The sequence below is a fragment of the Natrix helvetica genome, assembly GCF_964273705.1.
Source record: "Natrix helvetica genome assembly, chromosome: 3".
Lineage (NCBI taxonomy): Eukaryota > Metazoa > Chordata > Lepidosauria > Squamata > Natricidae > Natrix > Natrix helvetica.
Genome location: NC_138549.1, coordinates 97,216,759 through 97,232,437, shown reverse-complemented (window position 1 = coordinate 97,232,437; position 15,679 = coordinate 97,216,759). Strand labels below are relative to the sequence as shown.

The window sequence follows — 15,679 nt, the reverse complement described above, 5'->3', positions numbered from 1 at the left end:
TTGTTTTTTCAATTAAAGAATTAGGAAGTAGGAAAGAATTAACTCCTGTCACTTCAATATCTTTTACAAAAGTTAACTGATTAAGGAAAAAAGAACTTTCCTTCGCTAGACCAACTTCATATATCTGTACCTCCATTACTGATCCCAAGCCTGGGCACCAAATAACAAAATTGGAGTGAGAATGAGATCAATTTAATAACCAATGCTTTCCATTCTGCACCTGTCATAATGCCAAGTATCATATTTGCACAGCTGATCTACATTACTTCTCTAATTCACAAATTTAAAGATTTTATTATTCAGATAAATGTATAGGATAATAGATGAGTTTCTAAAATATGTTTCTATATTAAATAATAATAAAAAACCTAAAATGTAAAAATGAAACTTGTGGTGTAGAAAGTCTATTTCCAAATAAATCTCCAAACAGAAAAGTGCCCTTTAAAAAGAATTTCCTGCTACATCTATATTAAATAAGATTCACATAAAGCTCCTTAAATGTAATGATAGATTAAAAACTGCTACTTTCCCACTAGATAAAATTTAAATGCCTTATAAAGAAAGCAGTTTATTAAAATTAGTCCTAGAGTAAATAGAGAAATTTTAAAAATTAGAAATTTGATTAACAAACAAAAAAGCAGAATCCATGGTTACCATATTTACACATACTCTTTGTTGTGTTTCAATGCCACATGATCTGATTCAAAGTAATACACGTCAGGTTCTTCCTCCTCTTCGTCTACAGAATGAAGACTGGCACTTTCTTTGGCAGATGGTAGGGATGGAGTAACAAGTCTATTTTCTGAAGTTGATTTACTTAGTCCTTCCTTTGGGTGTTCTCTGGAATCACAGTAACTTTCCCTTTCACTTGGAGCAATTTCTGTGTTTGCACCAGATCCACTGATATTAGTAACACTTGATTCTACATTCTTTTCAGGGACAGTATGATTGTTCTCTTCAAGCTGTCCATTCTCTTTACATGGAGAATTTTGTTTAATAGGGCTAATTTTTGTTGAGCCTGCCCTCCATGGTGATGTTCTCAAGGTGTACCTATGTTCTTGAGATTCTGATGTTGATGAAATTGGAGCTGAAACACAGTCCAAAACCGGTGGTTCAGGTTCACATGAAGCAGTTGTATTATCATAACTGTCCAGGTTGCTGTTGGTGTTTTCAGACTGCTCTTTTGTGACAGTGCTATAACCCACCACATCTACTTCCTCCTCAGAATCCCTTAGCAAAGATGACTGGGTTTCATAAAAGGACCCCGTACCCGTACCTGACTCTTGTATCTGGTTAACAGTTTCCTCAGACAAACAGTTCTTTATTTGTTTATGGTCCTCACAGGTTAACTGTTCTTGTGAATTTGTGCAAGGCACACTGTGGTCTATAAAACTGTCCTCCTTATTTCTGCTATGAAAAAATGATGATGTATTTCCATTTTTTGCTGCACTTTTTTCCTCAGACGAACAGGAATCAGCACTGTTCTGTGCAGTGACTCCATCCAATTGACAGTCACCACACTTAGAAGCACTTGAACCATTCCCATTAACCCCATTGATAGATTGACAACTTATGAGTTCTTCGGTTATTGAAGAATGATCTAATTTTTCTGCACAAACAGTTACCTTTTTAACCTCCCTTTTATCACTATCGTCCAATATAAGACAACGGCAAGCTCGTTTAGGCCCTGGATTGACCGTGACATTGTCTGATACTGAATGTTTATGTTCCAACCGATCTTTCCCTGTTTTAGAAGGTAGCACTTCTTCTGAACTATGTTGAGCTTCTGAACGCAAACAACGCTTAATTCTCTTTAAAACTGGTGAAAGAGGTTCCACTTGTTTCTTCTCACAATTTTCCACAATTTGTTTCTCAACATTATCCTTTTCTGAAGTTGAGAGGCCTCTCTTTCTAGGGCTTACCCATGATTCTTTAGAACTCTGCTGCTTGATATCATTAGCTTTCCCATTGCTATTTCCCTTCTGAGTCTGCAGAGATTCTGATTTCTTCTTTGGTGATCTTGATCTTACTTGTGGAAGAGAAGAAACATCCTCTGGATGAGCTATGCTACGGTTTCTTAACGTTCGGCCACAAAAGTTTTCATCCAAACCATTTAACCCCACTGTTGATCTTGTAACACGAGTAGATCGAGAAGCAGCCATACTATGGCAAGTCCCTAAAGTATGTTCCTCATGATCCACTCATTCGAAAACCTTCAAAGAAAAGTGAACAAAACAATGAGAAAAGCATTATAGAAATCATACAGTAACTGTATAACTGCACATCTATCTAGCATAGTAGTTTCCTTATTCTGATAACATGACAAATCATATATATTTTTACAGTACTAAAGACATTTTGTATTAGCACTCATATTTATACATAACAGATTAGCTGCAAAAGCAACTCCTGGCAATAGGTTTCATAGTAAGTCATGATTTCTACATAGTAGTTCTGAAATAATAAGATAAAATAATTCTGCTATCATTGTATAATCCACTACAATTGTATTTAAGAAATGGTGCAATGTTCTATCAAGCGATGATAGCAATAACTTATAAATTTTAAAACATTAAAATCTGGAAAACTTAAAGGTCTGGTAAACTAAAATGAAAGGAGAAATCCTCATCTAAGTTTCAGCAGTGAACTGTTAATGTAACAATAGCTATCAATATTTTAATTAATCTTATTCAGGTAAAAAGACAAGGTGAAAGGCTTCATATTAATCTTGGATTGATTTTCTAATCCAATTTTATATCGATTACAGGTTATTTATACAGATCACATGTGAGTCAACAATTGTATTTGTATTTTTGTTTGCAGTTATACTGTTATCAGTACTATTCTTTTTAATAAACAAAAATTGCTTAAATATTATAAAAAACACAGATCTTGAAGAGAAATATGATTCATGTACAAAATTAAAAGAAATTATCACTGGTACTATGATTTTAATTAACAAACAGTAGAAAGTCTTCTTTCACAAGCTGTAAGAGGAAACTAGTATAAACACATTGAATAATGGCTCAGATTACTATCAATTCACCAGTAAGAATCTTAAGTACTTTGGAACTAAAATAGAAGATATGTATTATACTTACTGGATACTAAATTTGTGGGTTTTTGCTGATCAGGCACAAATAAAGCTGGAACTGGGAAAGCAGTCAGAGATTTTTTAAGAAGCATATTTAAAATTGTTTTCCACTTTTTAATTAATAAGACAGGCTAGTGGAAAATTAAAATGCATAGCATTTCTGTAATGGGATCAGTACTTGCAGCATTTAACAAGATGTAAAATTGGAATATACTAGTCTCTAAGAGACCAAGAAAAACAATAGCAAAAAAGTCATGAAAAGGAATTAAATTTATTTAAATTCTTCGCAGATAAAAGGAACACAATTTTGTTTCAACTGATTCTTTTCGGAGAGATCAGTTCAACAAGAACATTTTTGAAAGCAGGCTCTCGTGTTTTATATGAAGAAATATCTAAATAACCAATTAAGCTCAAAACATAACTAAAGACTTCAGGTTCTGTTGTGAAATGCAATTTTCACAGCCAACCAACTTAAATGAGAAACAACACGAGTTTGAATTAATTATGTATATGACACAATCTGTGTCACACGCTACATCAAATTCCCCAATCATTCTTACCCCAGATAGGAAAAAACTTTGTTTTCTTTTAGGGGAAACTGCAGAGAAAACTTGAAAGAAAAGTGGCAAAAAGTGTTACAAGGATTGGAAACCAAGAGAGCTATCAACATTCTCAAGCCTCCAATTAATTTTCTGGAAAAGCAGAATTTCAGGATTACAACTGGAGCAGAAAGGGAACTGGATTCCACAATCTCTGAAGAACAAGACAGGAGTAAGATAAACACTGTGTTAAGTTTAATAGTTGTGCATTGTGGATGTCAATTAATATTGTAACTTTATAAATTTATGAAAAGTTGGCAATCAACTTGTAGCTCTAATTACTAAATCAAGTCTGGGCTGCAGAAAATACCTTATACTGCAGTTGCAGGATGTTTTTTTAAATATATAAATATCATTTGGGAATCTGAATCCTGCCCTGCTAGTAGTGTGCCAGCACCATCTTGTGGTTTATGGGAGCAAAGCATTAGATATTATGTTCTTTTCCATCTTGATTCATCTGGAATCTTTTCCTATATTTGAAATGGAGAGCTAAATGATCTTTTCCCTTAATATTATTTTGTTTTAATATATTCAGTTAAAATATCATACTTTAGAATGTTCTCTTTGTTTTTAGCAGACTGTAATCTTGTTCATCTCCTATGACCATGATGGCGAACCTGTGGAATGCAGAGACATCTCTCCGGGCACGTCAGATGTCGTCCATTGCTCTTCCAGGTTCCAGCTGGTCTTCGCATTTGCGGGAGTGTGGGAAACTGGAAGAGCAGTTCCCTGGTGCACATATGTGCGCTGTGAAGCTGAACTCCCAGTTTCTGGTGCCCACATGCATGCCGGCGAGCAGGTCTTTGCATGCGCATGTGTGCCAGAAACCAAAAGACCTGCTCTTTCGGTTTGCCAACACTAGCCTAAGTTATTTATCTCTCAAAACAGGAAATGGAAGAACTGATTCTATGCACAGTAGACCAACACTATGGAGTAGGGCAGTGGTGCACCAAGATCTCCAGCTCCACAGTGGCACAATTTGTGAAATCCAGGTGGGTTCGGCACTCCAGCAAATAGTGGGGCAGGGCCACACCCGCTTGTGAGTGAGACTGGGGCTCAGCAGGGAATCAGAGGCCGGCCTAGTGCTTCTCTGCCTGCTTGGACAAGGGCTCCAGTACCCAAGTCCACCCAGGAGAGAAGTGTGCGGAGCGTGGGACTCTGAAACGTGGCCCAAAAGTACGTTAGCGGTTGGTGACTGGATGGAGAAGGAAAGGCCCAAGCAGCTTGGGGCGCCAAAGGTGGAAAGAGGAGCATAGGAACTCTGAGTGGATTGGGAGAGGCCTTAGGTTGTCAGAAGCACTAGATTCCTCAGGGCCTTCCCACTCTGAGATACCTCATGGACTTAATTCTCATTCTATTAGCGAATGCGTGGGCAACAGCAGCAAGTTTTCACATTCATTTTACATGATTCCCTTCAACGAATCCTCAGGTTACGAATGTAATTGGCAGGCTCCATTGCATTCAAAACTTGAGGACTACCTGAACTTATTTTGCTGTTTGAATAGGTATCCCACAGCTCCTCGTATATGGTTAGAACACAATCCCTGAAAGTTACTAAACCAGAATTCAACAATTTTCCTTAAAATTATTTGCAAAGTATTTTTTATGATCTTAGTTTATACATATTCAAGTATACACTCCAGTACTGATTCACTTTATAAGCCTCTCTTCATATTTAAAAAAGATAAACAGACAGAAGAATTTAAATTTTGCTAAACTAAATGTTCTTTTATTTTTGATGAAGATCTTCTAGGAAATTCAAGAGCAATATAAAATATATTATTGATTTTATTTATTTAAACTACTGATATTCAGCAATTTAAGATGAACAATAATGTCTCCAAAATCTGATATCGTATATCATTTTGCATTTTTTTCTAGTAAAATGGAGACCCATTTACATAGGATAGCATAAGCCAATTTTTAAAATATCGAAAGAATTGCCACAAAAATTGGACTAAGTTATGTTACATAACTTTTTAAAAAGGTCATATGGAGTAGGAATGGGGAGACTCATGTGAGTAAATGGAGAAGTTTAATCAATGCTGAATCTGCTTGGTTCTTGATTTTACAATTATTTCTGGCTATAAAATAAAATGCTATTTCACAGTATTAGTGCATTTCAACTATTTATGCCTCAAGACAAAGACAGAGAAACCAACAGAGTTTGTGAAGCAAGATATGAATAAGGTATCAGTTTCAAGCAACACTGGGTAATAATCCATATTCCCCAGTTGATAATGGCTGATAATAAAAGCATTATTAAAGAATTGTACTCAGGTTCGCCAACATCATATGAAAGACAGAACCAGTGGCTGTTTCTGCTCCGATTCTCTGTTTGAAATACTGTATTTTCCAAAGTTTGTATTATTTCCTGCTGATAAAACAGAATGCCCAAGACTTTTCAAATAAAGGATAGCCCAGAAAAAAGTGTTAGCTGAAGCTGGAATCAATTAATAATGTGCAGGTTTAATGAATACTAAATATATCCATAAGATATAATGCATATGAACTGAGAAAGGGTGGATGAATCTTCTCTCTGTGTGTGCGTGTGTGTGTGTGTAAGAGAGAGAGATGGAGGGAGGGAGAGAATAACTATACATCCACTTTTTTATGATGCTAATATCATGATTTTCTGAATGAGTTAATTTAGCTCCTCAAAACCAGTTGTCAGGTTAACAAAATTTCAATTATCATTACAAGAAGATGCAACATAAAAAGATGCAGGCAAACCCATCCAATTTTTTAGTTCCCAATAGTGGCTTCAGCTCTATGCAGCCAGTGTTCTTCCCCAGACAATCCAGGTGTAGAATCTCTATGGTATCTGCAGGTTGGAGCTTCTTTGTGAAACTAAGCTACAGCTTTATAAAATTATAAAGCTTAAATATATGTAGTCTTGTTCAGCTACTAACAAACACATTGAAAAAAGGTCCAAGCACAACCTCTTTAAGACAAAAAACAACCAAAGGTCAAGGATTGAGGCAAACAGATCTTCCAAAGTAAGCACCTATCAATCAGTATTTAGATAAGCAGGAACCAGCACTAGATAAACAAGACCAATCAAGGAAGAAACAATAAACTAATCAAAATTGTTAGGAAAGTCTATCACATATAAACTGCCAACAAGCTTCATTCCTCCATGCACTGATGAGGTTACCTAGGGTGATAATGAAATGTCTACAGCATGGGGTGTCAAACTGGTGGCCCACCGCCTGGATGCGTCATTCCTATGTCTGAACCTATCATTTCACTCAATTCCTATTTGTGGTACCAGTTGATGAGATGGTAGCATTTGTAGTTATGATGGTTTTGGTTGCTAGAGTAATGTTGTTACTTGGTATTGTTGAACACTTGGGCCACTCCTAAGCCACGGGGGGGGGGGGGGGGGGCTTTCCAGAAATATCTCATCCTGTTTCTTGCCTGTATTGTTCAAGGATATATGTCTGCCACTTCTGAATGAGCAATTGTGGTGCTGGACGTGATGTTTGCAGCTTTCAGGAGAACTTTCAGGTCTCTCCTCCAGCTGTTAAGGGGGTGGCTGTGGCAATAGGTCTGATTATTTATCTCCCAAAAGTGGACTAAAGCCAGAATTAATAGTTGAAAAACTGGATTTCAAGAACTATTTTATGAACCTTATTTCAAGAAATAAAAAACTATTTTATTATTTCTATTGCAAATTCAATCAAGATAATTAGAGGAAAGATGTAATATAGTATCAACAATGTTATATTGGTAATATAGAACTAGCCAATTAAGTATGAAATATCAGATATAATTAGTGTAACGCAATAGGAATACATTACAGAAAAGTTAACTAAAACAACATAATTAAATGAGGAAAAGAGGACTTTGAACTAGTCTGTTTTCATGTACTTAAATTATAAAAAAATGTAAATTTAACATTACATCTTAATTGTCCATTAAATTAAGTTATAAAATAAAATGTTTTAAGTGTACTCTAAGTTATTCACAAGCAACAATATCTATGCCATGAAGTTATATATTTGTTTCAATTCTGAAAAAATCTGTATTTATTGCCAGCTACATAATCTAGCTATGGAAACTTGTAGCACAGAGTTCCCCAACATTTCCAGCTCTGCGGACCGGCAGTGGGGGGAGAGGGGATAGTTTTGAGTGAGTGGTAGGCAAGCTTGTGCGCACACAGCTCCATTTTCATGAGCGACACACACACGTGTCTGCTGCTCACCCAAATGGAGAGCATGCTTGTGTAAATGAGGCCTGGTTGCAATCCCCTCATGGCCCACTAGTTGGGGAGCCCTGCTGTAGCAAAATATTCTCAAGACAAGTGATGCTGTGCTTTTTTTCATTCAATGGTTAATTAATAATTGATATCTATATTCATCCTGATGCTCTGTATTGTCTGGTCAGATTAAGGAAGGGGTGTCAAACTGGCAGCCTGTGGGCCGGATGAGTCACGTGCAGGCCACACCCACCCCAGCTCCATGAATGGGAAAAACATCGTGTGACGGCAACGTGACATGGCGAGTTTGACACCCATGGATTAAGGTTTCAAGGAAAAATTTACAAGGAAGAATTTAAGTCACATGAAAACCACAATAGTCTTTTTAAGTCAAAGGTTTAAAATTGCAATATTAGTACAAATTTATATTTAGATTTTTTAAAACAGATCAGATTCAACAAATAATTAGCAAAAAATAATTAACACTGTTTTATTTATGTAAAGTGACATGTAAAATCTGTAGATTTCATGTTGGTTCCTATGTTTTGATAATGCACTAAACAAGCAATTCTACTAGAACTGACTTGAATATTGATTGTGCAAGTTATTGCTGCTACAGAAAAATACTTTTGGGTGAATTTAAGATGCAATTTTTTAAAAATGGTATCTTAAAATAACAAAATACAATATAATTACTTCCAACATTAGTAAGAGCAAAGAGATCACAAGAGTATATCCAATTTAGCCATTTAGGCAATTCAAAGGCAAACTGAGTTATAAAGAATTGTACAGGGATTTCAGCCCTTTAATGAAGAAGACATGTCATTCTGAATAAATGGGAGAATTATGGCATGCATTCCATTCTTTTGTTCATACGTTCTCTGGGATAAAACTAAAGATAAATATTCTGTGATATTTAGTGATGCTATATTCCAAATTCAAATAAACTCCAAGGCAAATTAAAGTAAGTCAGAGCAGAATGTAATCAACTCAAGAGGAGCAGATAGTTAGGCTGTGATATGAAAAGCATGGAAGAGTAGATTCAATAGTTTTAGGATTCAGAGACAAAAGAAGTACGCCATAAGATGACTATTGTTTCCAATTTATGAGGGGTTAGAACAACAAGGACTACTTAAATATCTGAGACATGGATGCAGAAAATTCTTTAAATGTAGATTTCTATTGAAAAGTCTACACTAAACAGATTTTTTAAAAAAAGGTCTTGGTGGCATTGCCAATTATATTTACAATGTAAGAATAGAACACACAATCACATTATAGAAGGGGATAAAGTGTTTTAACAGGAGAAGAAGGAACCCTGTAGCAAGAATAAAGCTCCCTGGATGAATCAGATCAAACAATATCCTGAGCAATACAATATGGAGCAGCATGGTAATAAAATTTAAGCACAGAATCTAGAAGGTCATGTAACTCTGCGAGATAGAAATATTTCTATCTTTAAAATAAGTAGCCTTAAGATACATACAGTATCATTCCATTGGGAGTGGACTGACATAGAAAATGTCAGTAATGAAATAAACAAAACATGCACAAAAATAAGTTACCAAAAATATCCCATTGATTCATTAATATTATTCTATGATTAAAAGTGTGTAGATAGTCATTAGAATAACAGTTTGAATGATACAAAAACAATATAATTTTGTGCAAATATGTTAAAATGGTTCCTACCATTGCAAAATGAATGGAATATGAATGCTTTTTCTTGGATCTGAGGAATTCCAATGTTGCTCCGCTAATCTTATTATTCATCACTCTTAAAGTCCATGATGTATTCCATACATTTTATCTGATCATTTTTATGTTTTCTTTAATATCGAAACTGTACAGAAAAGACAACAGAATTATGAAAAGTGAGTAAATAGTATAAGGCCACTCATAAGTACTTCTTAAAGAAATTATTGCTTAAACTGAATTCTGAATATTTTCTCAAGTTTATACCATCTCTTTAAAAATAGTCTCAAAAGAAAATACAAATATATTAGAACTACTAGATCTATAAAATTAATAATGTTAATATTTTCTCCTTCTATCAATAAGGGGCTGTTCTCAAATTTTGAATATTTATAGAACATATTTTACAAATAAGTTATTTTTTAAGTATCAGCTTATGAGAAGCTCCCAAAGTATTTTACGCATGTTGGCATAGCTGAAAATGCCAGTTTGTTAAGACACTTGGAAGTACGTGAACATAAAACAGAATGACATACTTAACCTTTACTTACTGCCTATTCAATATGTTCCAAAACACAAATGTACTGTAAAAAAATGCACTACAGAACTGTGTGCATGCTAAATGACCAAAACTGTTGAATTATGCTCCTTGATTGAATAAAAGCTCTAAGAGTCTAGGTAGTCCCAAATAGTAAAGTTCAACTGTTTTAGAAAATGTTAAAAATGCATAATGAGCACATTTTTCTTCTTTGATAATTTCAATAATTTTACTCAAATTGCATTTTTTTGATTACACAGTTGTCACAGACAGACAAAAATACATTTAGATTCCCTTAATCTATACAGAAAAGTATACTAGATGGCTTGGTAACAGTACCACCACGGTAACTATTCTGAGAAATCCTTGTGACAAAGATAGTTTAATTTTCAATGTCATACTTATTGTGCACAACTGTGATTTTGGAAGCTTTGATATCAGATTGTTTGTTGTTCTCTCCAAATAGTGTATTATCTGTGTAACATATCTTTTTTTTTTAAAAAAAAACATACCCTTCCAAATATTTACATTGCACCAAAATGAAAAGAAATTATTTCAATTACATCCTGAGCCAATTTGCAGTCCTTCAGATATCCACAACTCCTATTTATTCCAAATCAAAACCAGCAAAATAGCTAGGAAGTTGGATATTGTAGTAAATACCACATAGAAGGCTTTCAATTGGAATATAAGTATCTATATGTTTACATCATGGTTGCATTTCTGTAGGATAAATCAATTAATACAGATCAATTCATATTACAGGTAGTCTTTGCTTTGCAACCGCCCATTCAGTGATCAAAGTTACAATGGTGCTTGATGTAGGGGTCTTCAAAGTTGAGGCATTGCTAAATCAGACCTATGTGTACTTATACAGTCACTGTTCATAAGGGGCTATCTTAGCTAGCAATCTTCACAAATTCAACAGTAAATTGATTTATGACCAAATTTCATTTCTTTGACAACAAAAGTTCTCTGTGTGAAACTAATTAAGGGCTGATCAGTTTCAGGAAGAAGGGCAGGGCTAGAAAATTCTAATCAACTAATTAAGGACCCGGCTTGTTAAATTGCAGTTAATATTTTTTCAGGAAATATTATGCTGGAGAAAAGCAGCTCAGGAATTCAGATACTGTAGTTTGTTTAAGCCAGAGGTCACCAACCAATGGTCCACGAGAAAATTTTGGTGGTCCGCAACACACTTGGGTGGAGCTGCTCCAGGATGACCAATGGGCCAGTCATGTGACTACAGTTCTGAAATATGGGACCCTAACCCTAACCCTCCCCTCCCATTCACTCCTTGCTTGGCCTGAGAAGGGAAGGGGGGGATGGAGATTCGCTCCATATTCCAGAACAGGAGCAAAGCTTCATCTCTGCTGGGTCTCACGGGCATTTCTTCCAGCCCTTGTTGCTGCTGTGTGACTGGGAGATGCACAACTTCCTCTCCGCCCCTAGACACTGGCTGGCCCATGAGATGAGAGGGAGGGAGGGAGGGAGGGAGGAAGAGAGAGAGAGATGGATGAGAGAGATGAGAGAGAGAGATGAGAGAAAGATGAGAGAGATGAAAGAAAGAGAGAGATATGAGAGAGATGAGAGATCCCTGTGTTCGGTTTTCTTGTTCTGTTTAAGGTTGGAGAAACAGGCAGCCAAGCTAAGTGCCTGCAGGACCCCATTCCGTCAGTCGGAGCCTAGGCGCTTCAGCGAGTGGCACACTGGATTCATATTAGTGGTCCGCGGGATTTAAAATTATGAATTTAGTGGCCCCTGAAGTCCAAAAGGTTGATGACCCCTGGTTTAAGCAATATGTCTGCTCTGCTGAGGGGCGGGGCCGAAGTCGTGACAACACGATGTGCGGTCTCAATGCTCTGAGATCGCAATCGACACTTTTGCCACTGGGGGGGGGGGGGGTCCAAACAGATCTAAACTGTCCCAGAGAGACAGTGAATAGGAAGAATACGTCTTGCTGAACTCGGGGATATCGCAAAATCCCCCAAAGAAGCAAGATAAATTTCTTCAAGCCGGTGACAAAAAATCCAGCCAAGGCTGATGAAGTCGGGGCGGCCCCAAAACGCAAGGAATGGAAAGTGAAAGTGTTTCCAGATGGTGAGGAATCTTCATTGTTTTAAAAGAGAGACTGCCTATAAAAACTTAAAAATTGATTTAAATTGAAGAATAGAAGAATCAAGTGGCGAAATTAATCTTGCAACGGTTCTGGACAGTGGCTATCCCATTTTTTTATATGCTATCTTCATGGATGAAACCTTTACAAGCTTTTTAAAATGGACGGATTAAGTCTTCTGCTTCTATCTTTTTTTTCTGTGACTTTCGGTGATTTATAAACCAAAGCTTTCCTCTTTCATCGCTGTGAGTATTATTATTTTTTAATTCATTTAAAGACTGGACCTCTTTTTCTAATTTGAAATATAAAACAGATATAAAAAAGAAATTTTTTTAAAGTGCTACGTGCCGGGAGATTATGTTGATTGGAGCTTGTGTAATCAAGCGGAGCTTTTCCCTTTCTTCGTGGTTTGTTTTGACGGCTCATTACAGAGCGATAGGGGTAAGCCGAATTTCATATTGATTAAACAAGATGACTTAAAAAAATTACTTAGAAGTAACACAATGGAATTTATTACAGTAAACATATATGGGGTCATGCTCACTGAACCCAGCAAAACATTATTGAGTTTTATATTATTTACTTCTTTCTTTACCACATTCCTATTACCCAACTTCTCTAATCTTACCTCATCCTTTTTTTGTTTTTACTTATGGAAGAATAAAAAAAATTGATGCAGGTATTAAAGAAAGGCATGTTACACATAAAGACAATGCATCAACTAATTGTATAAATGGTTTCTTTACATCCTTCAACTTGAGTTTTTGTTTTGCAATAACCTCTGGCTAGTGTGTACATGTGCCTGGAAATACATGTATCTATATAATGATGTCACATTTATTTGGGGAAAAACTCCAGGATTGGTTTCAATTAATTAGCAACTTTAAGAAGGAAAACTGGGCACTACATATCTTTATGTAAATAGTCTCTAGTTAATTTTCTGATTACTCCCTCCCACCACCAAAAACCCCCCAATAACGATTGCTTTGATACTACTTGTCAAATATACCGCTCAGTTCTTTATTTTTGGAATATATTCTAGGACACTTTTTATTATTAGTTTTTAATAACCTAATATTACTTAAATCTGCTTATCTATTACAGTTAATATGCCCAAAATTCTAGTGACTCAAGAATTTGATTGTTCCGATCTTTGGAGTATACTCTTTCTTGTCACATATAAAGTAGAGATCTACTTGAAATTCTCAGTAACCTCATCTGACCTGAAATATGCTGTATATTGATCAAGGTTTATAAACAGTAACATCTCAAACCGACAAAAATAAGTCCAGTTGCCAGGACTCAATTCTAGACATTTCTACCTGGATGACTGAGAATCTTCATCAACATTCATAAATATACCTTTTCTTTCACTAAAGCTTACTGAAACATCAATTCATACTGCATGTAATTTAGGTAGAATTCAGTGAGACTTGCATATTCTATTAACTCGTATTTTCTAACATGATCTGTTAATTAAGCCACAACTGGCTGCTTTGAATAATATACAAAGCCATAAATAATATTTTATAAATCATAAGATTTGGAGTGACATACTGCATGGATATCCAACTCCTGGGTGGCAGCTCACTATCAGGCCATGGCCCTTTCAGAACCAGGCTGAACGAGCAGCTGGTTGGTGCACATCCGTGCACAGCTTGACATACACAAGAAGTGGACCAATACGCACACACAGCTCAACTTGCACATGCCAGCCACCGCTTGCACAGGCTGGTTCCCCTCTCTTCCCCTGATGGGCTGCCAAGCCGTAAAGCCTTGGGACCGCTGACATACTGCATCATGCCAAAAAGCAACCAACTGCCTTGTGCTTAATTTATGAACCCATCCAGTACATCGTTTGAAATAATGCCATTGCAGCCATTATAAATGTAACACTAAACTAAAGGGAAAACAGATCTTTATATATTCAGTTCAAGCTACCGTAAACTAACGTTGTTTTTAGATAATTGTCCTTTAAAATAGCTCATCTGTTTTAAAGAAAATAAACATAAGACTTGGTTGTGAAGCTTAAAATGCTAAAAAAATTACAAGGAAGGGATAGTGAGGAGAAACAGTGGAGGAGGCAATGGAGAAAAACTTTTCAAGCCTACAAGTAGTTCTTACAAACTGTCACAGTTATGACCAGCCCACCCAAAAGCTACTTATGATCCAGTTTTGACATTCTGACATCTGGGATACTCCCGTGATCATGTGACTGCATTTTGGGTGCGGGGCAACTGGTCTGCATTTACAGCTGTTTGCAGTGGCCCATGGTCACATGGCTGATTTTATTTTTATTGCAAACAATGGATTCACTTAACAGTGCTGTTTGAACACCACTTTGTTCACTTAACACAAAAAAGATTGCAAAATCGAGTCTCATCACATGACCAACTGTATGAATGAATTTCCAGGCTCAATTAAGGTCCTAAGTTGAAGACTACCTATAGTAGAGATGATGAGCTTTAAACAATTTTACCTAGAATGGATCAAGTTGATCCTTACTAGCTAAGGTTCTTACTTAAATACCAACTACTTTTCCTTTTCTCTTGAGAAGTAAGGTTAAGAGTCCCCCCACTTTTTTTTTCCTAGTCCAAAACAGGCTAATATTAGGAGTCCTTAATGGGGTTGAGGGGAAGCTTTCTGTCAGTGCTATTTTCTTTGGCTGAAAGGGTTTTCCCTATTTCCTATGATATTCTTCAAGAGAGGTCTGGCCACAGTGTCTGAATTGACCTTACTTCTTTTCAAATTGACAAAGCCTACCTTTCAGCTCTTCCATGCTGGCATAGGGAAAAACAAGTTAACTTGAGGCTTCCTAACAGTTCTTTTTTGCTTCTACCATGTTTCTGTGAAAATAGGACATGTCCTAATACTAAGCCCAATCAGGCTTTTCAGGACATGGGTTATAAGCCCCCCCCCCAAAAAAAACTACTAAAATGACCCTGCTGGCCATGAAGGCTATGGCGGTTTCCAAATCCCCCGCAGTGGCCCTCCGGATTTGGGTCAGACCCAGCTGATCCACAAATTCTTTGGCAGCCTGCCGCCTGGCCCAGGCACGTACCACCAGATACAATCATCAGTCTTGCAATTTGGCGGTGGCTTCAGACCCAAATCCAGCACCTCCTGCCTGCACAGTGAGTGGCTCCTTGGCTATTCGGGAGGGCAAGAACTGCCCCGGCTCTCCTGGCCAGCCAGAATTCCTGCCCGCTAGCACCCCATTTCAATTCGTGGAGAGGCGGTGGTGCAGGCATGCATGGGAGAGAGAGAGAGAGAGCCACCTGTTGCCCTCCCCTATGCTGGCTGCCGGGTGCCCGAGCATTTTCTGCCACTGCCAGGCTCGGATCTCCAGGTGGTTCTGCAGCAGCGCCAGAATGCAGCTCTGCAGCAGCGTCACAACACAGCGCTGATGAAGTAGATGGCGGCCATCCGCAGCCAA

At 36.9% G+C, this 15,679-nt stretch overlaps 1 protein-coding gene across 6 annotated transcripts in view; it reads right to left on the bottom strand.

The window, feature by feature from the left end:
* Window positions 1-15,679, bottom strand: part of ZZZ3 (zinc finger ZZ-type containing 3) — a 48,770-nt gene that overhangs the window by 23,130 nt on the left and 9,961 nt on the right. For 5 of the 6 annotated variants that reach the window (XM_081949004.1, XM_081949009.1, XM_081949008.1 and 2 more), the window contains exons 2-3: window positions 9,587-9,737; window positions 670-2,213 (exon numbers count right to left, since the gene is read on the bottom strand). In XM_081949004.1, the coding sequence (XP_081805130.1) occupies window positions 670-2,162 (1,493 nt within the window). In that variant the 5' untranslated portion in view covers window positions 2,163-2,213; window positions 9,587-9,737. Of the gene's footprint in view, window positions 1-669; window positions 2,214-9,586; window positions 9,738-10,690; window positions 10,813-15,679 lie in introns of those variants that run through there. The other variant, XM_081949007.1, reaches the window with a different exon arrangement.